Here is a 6629-nt window from a genome sequence, read left to right as displayed (position 1 = left end):
ATGTTCGTTTCAAAATAAGTGAGGGAGACCGACCGCTCTGCCACGGGTACTTCTTGTATCCACAACACACTTCCGAATATGGACAATTTTCCATGTAGATGAAAGGTTCCTACAGTGAAGCAGGGGGCCAAGCATCCATACAGTTCACCAGTGTATTCTCCTCAAACCTCACTTCTGTTTTTGCTAAGATTTTAACTATTAGCTGAGCTATCAGTATTGTTTATCATCATTCAAAGAAGACAAACAGAGTTGGACTAGTTAGCAGTGAACTAACAAGATAACAGATTGGGGCACTTTCTAACCGGACTTATGCCATCATTGTTTTAGTTTGTTTGGTTTCTGCATTGTTAACAGATTATGAGAATGCAGAAAGCTAGAGAAGACTTAAACAGGTTTTTAATTCGTAGAGCCTTGCTATTGATGTTAAGAAGGCAACATTGTTCCGAACAGTTAATATTTAAGACAATAACCATAATGATTACACTAATATGTAAGACTTCTGCTACTTGACATACTAGTTAAACACTAGTTCTAAAACAAGAAAAGGAACACACTAGCTAAACTTTCATTTAGGATTTGCAAAGTGGAATTTGCTGGACACCTTCATTTAACTACTTCCCAGACGTATTTAATAATGAGTGGTACTCAGATCTTAGCCTATTATACTCCTTGGTCAAGGTTAAGATAGCCTCCGTATTTTCTGTCTGAAGTTCATGCTTTCCCATCTCTAGACGATACTTCACCGATTCAATATCTTTCTTGAGCTCCTGAATCATTGATTCTTTCTCGATGCATTGGTTATGTAAGCCTTCCAACTTTGGCACCTTTTTAACTGGAAGGTTCTCAAGTTTAACTGTAATTCAGAATCATTAAGGAGTCGTAAGAAAAAAACAACAGAAACACAAACCAAACACTGTACTACATGATAGCGGGAAGTGATCTTATATTACTTTGAACTAATGAAGGATCCATTTCAACATATATAAATATTCAAATCAGAGTCAGCTCTTTGACACTCTAACTAAATTTAAAACATAATTCATCTGCAGCACAACATAATTTATACTACAATCTTAAGAATGAACCTTTTTTGTCTTTGGACGATGAACCACTGACATTCTCCATGTTTTTTCCACCTCGATTAAATCTTCCTGTAAAAATAAAAATAGTAATGCACTGAGATTTATACTGCTTTCATGTAAAACAACAAACAATTAAACCATGTCTACTAATGTATGTGAGTCAAGAAAACTTTTTGCCGTTTTAGTAGGTTTGTATCCATTAGTAATGTAGCCTTCTCGGCTGTTCAAGTTCTTGTACTAGAATAGCTCTTTGTTTTTTTTCTTTCCCTTTCTTGTTAAGATTTGGATACATGAGATGGGAGTGCTAAGAACCTGCATTATGTATGTTTTACATTTTGAAAAACACTGATGTATGTTTATCACCTTAATTCCCATGGTGAAAAAAGAAAATAAAAGGAGAACATCATTCGAAGCAAAGGTAACAAAAAAAATGGAAGGAAGTTAAAAAAAACCACAAACAGGATCAAAGGATGAGAGTTTATGATATCAATAATCCAAAAATCAACAGAGGAGCTAACATACCACCAAGTGCTAAGCCTAGCTTCTTCCACTTCTCTTTCTCTCTTAACGTTTGTACTATTTGGTGTATATATAACACTGAATCTGAATGTCCAATTCATGAAGTCTGTAGGAAGACTCGGATTGATGTGATAGGCTGAACAAAAGCAGCTAAACTACAGTGCCACGGAAAGTACTCCATCATAGAGCACCTTCCGTTAAAAGAAAACCAACACAGTCTGTGCATTTTGGTGCTCGGAAATATTTCATGCCAATCTGCATAAAGTTTGTGTCTTTGCTCTCGTCATCTCTCTACCGCATCCCTAGCTAACAGCATGTGAACGCTCCTGTCAACATTCCCAGTCAATTTATTGTACAGAGAGGAGCATCTCCATTCTAAAGAAAACCCAATACGCCATATTCCACTTTTAGGTGTTCAGAGATAACTTTTGCCATTTGAGTGATAAGCTGGGTTTAGTTTCATCATCACTCATATTCCACTTTTAGGTGTGCAGACTGCAGAGATAACTTTAGCCATTTGAGCGATGACGCGTGTTTAGTTCTCTCATCACTCACTCACGCCCTTGTACAATGTGAAGTTGTGAACTCTCACAAGCACACACAAGTTTATGATAAGCCTACCTCAAGCTGCTCAAGGCTTCTACAGGCTACAGCTCTTGGTTAGGCTTTAGTGACGGGAGACACATGGGAGTGTTTTGTGCACCAGCATCGGACGACTGTGTGTTCTACAGCATTTATTTTCTGGTTTGCAAAATTAAACTATATATCAGTAGTCTTTGCATAGTGGATCGTTCAATGAATTTTCAAATGGTTAGCACGATAAATCCAGCAAAATTTGCAACTCTTCACAAAATGTTACTTTTGTTACTTTCTATTTATTTATTTTTCAGAGAGAGACTCTTAACAAACTTTTACCAACATAACCATAATGTTTTCATATACATGCGATTTGAAAGTGCACTGTAATTTTCCATCAAGGGAATGTTCATGCCTCATGTACACCTTCTGCCAACTGGAGAAGAAGCAAAAAGAGCTAGTTTTGTCTATTTAGCTCCGGACTTGCAATAATGTCTAAGTTGGTTGTTTGTAGTTCTCTTTCATATGATTTAGTCTAGCTCCCTCCCTCAAAAGGTAAAACAAAAGGTGTGGAAATAGCCAAAATATATACCTGAGTTTTCTGTACAACCAACTACATTAACCACAGACACACCAAAAGAAGGTATAAGAACAAGACCCTCAAAAAGACATACCAAGAAGCCGAGTACCTCACTGATCTGAGTCTGATGACGAGACTGCAGCTTCATTACCATCGCCATCATCGTCTGAATAGGCATCCAAATCATCCCATGGACCCCTAAACTCCTCGGGAACGTTCACACTTGTCTAAAAGATCGCCATCAAGCCGCACACAAACGGCTCCAATAATGTCAAGATGGATGAGATTTGTGCACTTAATGACCAATGCATCAAGCCCTAAATCACCAAATCGACCATAACAAAGCTCGAGATGGCAAAGAGCTGCCACTGTATCAGCTATAACCATTGCTTCTCCATCATTAACCTTTGCAGGAAGTGGTTTTTCAGCCTCTCTCCAGTCTGAAAAACATAAATAACATCATCTTATGTTACTCATTACATAAAATTTTCAAAATAAGATAAATTATCAAATAGAAGCATCCTAGGTTTAACACAGATACCCATAACAACCTTGTCTATTATACTTTCATATTGGCGACAAGCAATTGTGCATCATAGATTGTAATCTAACCTCCCCCTACGTGTTTGATATTTTTGCGGCAATGTCGCAACCACACCCTTCAAGAGTACAAATTGCACTCTATGCCTCAGTTACTACTCCTTTATGTAGTTGTTCTGCTTACCAGAAAATAAAAGGGAAGAAACTACTCAGGAAAGTGCCCAGAGTCACCAAGACCACCACAATAGTAATCCAAATTTAACATCACTCTGGTTCAAACGCCGTCACTAGAACAGACCTCACAGGAGAGAGAACTTTTCTGATAGACGGAAAAGAAGAAATGACATAAAACTAACCAAAATTAACAATAAATGACCTCATCCAAGAGTACAAATTCTGCCAGGGATGAAAGAAAAACAAATTATGCTAAGCTTGACATCGAAAGAGAATCATTGCGGAAACTTGTAATGATACTGCTTTCCTCATTTCTTAGAGTTGCAATCAGAAGAGCTATCAAATAAAATGCCTCATTAGTGTGTTGATATTATTCTAACCTTAATTTATGCATTAATAGCTATGTTAAAAAGAAAAAGAAGAAATAGTTTCTACCAAAAAACAATTTAAAATTCATTAACCATCATAAGAACAACATAAGCCGGTCATTCTCAACGAAAAGATAACTCAGTAGAGAACAACCGTTGCACAATGAGAGCCTCTCAAACCAACTAAAAGATCGAAAAGAAAAAAAAAAGAATGATAGTTTTTATCGTTAACCTCTCAAAAGCAACATCAAACAGAAAAACCAAATGCAGAATCCAGCTAAAGGGCAATACAAGAGGAGAAGTAGAAATCACTAGTAGGCCAGTAAAAGAAAAAACATTGCGCTGAATGCACAAGCCCATATTGTCCCAAAAAAACACATAAGAAAATTAGAAGTGTTTGAACTCAACACTACTAGGCCAGTTAAAGAAAATCATTGAGCTGAATACACAAGAACACATTGTCCCAGACACATAAATTACAAATGTTTGAACCCAACGCTGTAGAAATCTGTATCACTGGAGGACCAATAAGTTGCTGCATGACAATTCACTAATTAGTATAATAAATTGCAACCCAGAACACCACCTCCAAGAACCTAGTGATATCTCGTCGACCTAACTTTTGTATTACCATCACTGAAAGATAAGTTTCTCAAGCTCAAATACATAACCATCACTCCCTTAAAAAAAGTTCAGCTTTTAAGATGCTTTTTCAATTGGCATATGTAAGAAGACAATTTGTTTGGTGAAGTTCTCAAACTCTTTGACTTTGTTTTGTTCAAATGATATGACTAATGAACGATAGTGGTTATATTGCATATTCATATTGAAAATTCAAAACATAAGACAAAATTCAAAATATTCAATACATGAAATCCAAAGGTTAGAGACCTGGTAGAAAAACAAGCACAGGTACGCCTACCAATTTTAGTTATCCGGAATGCTTAAAGAGCGCCCCAATTCAACTGAGTTGCAGTCTTAGTCTTCCTCAGAACTTCCCTCGCTACTATATTCACTACTGCTATCATCCTGCTCAATATCAAGTTGTACGTGCCGAACTTGAAATGGTTCAGGACCCTTAACTGACATTGGAGGACCACGACATGTTTGTTGTTCCTCAACCTTACCCAGAACAATAGCATCCAACGGGGGCAGCGAAACAGAATCCCCTGGTTTCCATCCAGCTGGCGGAATAATTGGAAAATCTGTTGGCAATTCCACAGGCATCCCAGGTCGCCAGCCTGATGGAATAGTAACGTTTGGGGGAGTAAACCTTGAACAACTGCTAAATCACCAAGTTTATTATTCTATGTGGCTAATCTAGGAGCCTCCACCAATGTCTCAATTGTCTTCTCATTACTTTCTATCTAAGGTAATCCAATATCAAGATCAGCGAAATTATACAATTGCGAAGCACACATTTGTTCTTCTTGCGGGGCAGGAGGAAGAGCTCCACGAAGCGGAGCTTGCCCCGCCCCAAATTCAGCTGGTGCAAATGTTGTGTAACTAATTCTATGAGCGTAAGACAATACATCATTCAATTTCAATGAAGTTTCAATAGTAGTAGTAGTAGTAGTTGAAGTCATTTCAGTGTCATCAGAATTACCTTCCAATTTCAATCGCGATGATAATCAGAGTAATCATCAACTAAAAGATCAAGAACATGCTCAGCTTCTTTCAGTTTATTCGCAAACGCAAGAATCACCGCATCTTTTGCTTTAATCTCTCGAGCAATTTTCTGTTTAGCATCTTGAAGATCAAGAATTTCGAAGCTCAGCAACTGATTCAAAGAGTTGAGTTTGAAAAGAAGTGAATAACGAGATGATTTCTTTGGGAGAAGTAGGAGTAGAACCAAGTGGAGGTGGATTTAGGGTTAGGGTTTGAGAAGCTAGGAAAGTAGGAAGTGAACCATGATGCTCGATTTGGGGAAACTTGAAAGAGTTTAGAAGCAAGAGAAGCCAATTGGAGGAGAAGAGATTGAGCAGATAGAGGTGGGAGTAGAGAAAGTAAGGATGAAGAAGCTGTTGTTATTGTTGTTGTAGGCAAAGTGATTGCAGATGGGGTTTGCTGTTGTTGGAAATGGTTCCGTGTTGTTGAGCTTATTATGTTGTTGTCTAGGTATCTAGGATTCTGCGGTTTATAATCCTTAGGGCATCTCCACTCATTGCCAATTGGTTTTGAGTTGGATGCCCGTATTCTAACATGGTATCTACCGGAGCAGGCTATTTGTGTCGAGTCATTTGACCGATCCTTTACTCCGCGTCACGCGATTTATTGTCCACGTGTTAGACCCAACGAGACTACACGTGAGGGGGCGTGTTGAGATTATTATATTAGTCCCACATTGTCTAGGTATCTAAGATCCTGCGGTTTATAATCCTTAGGGCCTCTCCACTCATTGCCAATTGGTTTTGAGTTGGATGCATGTATTCTAACAAAATGAGTTTAGGTGTTGCTGGATTTGAGAATGATGGTGAATTAGGGCTTGTTAAACCTAATCTGGCTGGAGATTGGAGAATTTAAGGTGATTGATTCTGCAACATTTTTTCTATTTGGGGGGATTTTGTTGAAGGGATAGTAACGAGTTACGGTCTTTTGAATTGCTTGATGAGGTGGTGTTAAAAGATGCTGACCCGAATCTGGTTTATGCTCAGATCTCTTGCTCATGCAACTGACCAATATGAAATCACAAATCACATGACTAGAACAACATGAAAATCATTGTCCCCGTTCACATAAAAATTTAGACCAATAATAAGAGCACTTCCTATGGAATGAACAAACTCAGAG

At 38.0% G+C, this 6629-nt stretch overlaps 1 protein-coding gene and 1 pseudogene across 1 annotated transcript; both read right to left on the bottom strand.

The window, feature by feature from the left end:
• Window positions 1-445: 445 nt before the first annotated feature.
• Window positions 446-2917, bottom strand: LOC113312666. The gene is made up of 4 exons (XM_026561400.1): window positions 2770-2917; window positions 1605-1658; window positions 1086-1151; window positions 446-853 (listed from the first exon to the last, which is right to left on the bottom strand). Exons 1-4 carry the CDS (start codon window positions 2915-2917, stop codon window positions 612-614), a joined length of 510 nt encoding a protein of 169 aa, XP_026417185.1. The 3' UTR covers window positions 446-611.
• LOC113313465 lies at window positions 2446-6382 on the bottom strand (annotated as a pseudogene).
• Between the last annotated feature and the right edge of the window lie 247 nt (window positions 6383-6629).

Source organism: Papaver somniferum, chromosome 9 (genome assembly GCF_003573695.1).
Source record: "Papaver somniferum cultivar HN1 chromosome 9, ASM357369v1, whole genome shotgun sequence".
NCBI classification, from domain to species: domain Eukaryota; kingdom Viridiplantae; phylum Streptophyta; class Magnoliopsida; order Ranunculales; family Papaveraceae; genus Papaver; species Papaver somniferum.
Note: the sequence above shows the minus strand (reverse complement) of the source record. Positions and strands in the feature narration are given on the sequence as shown.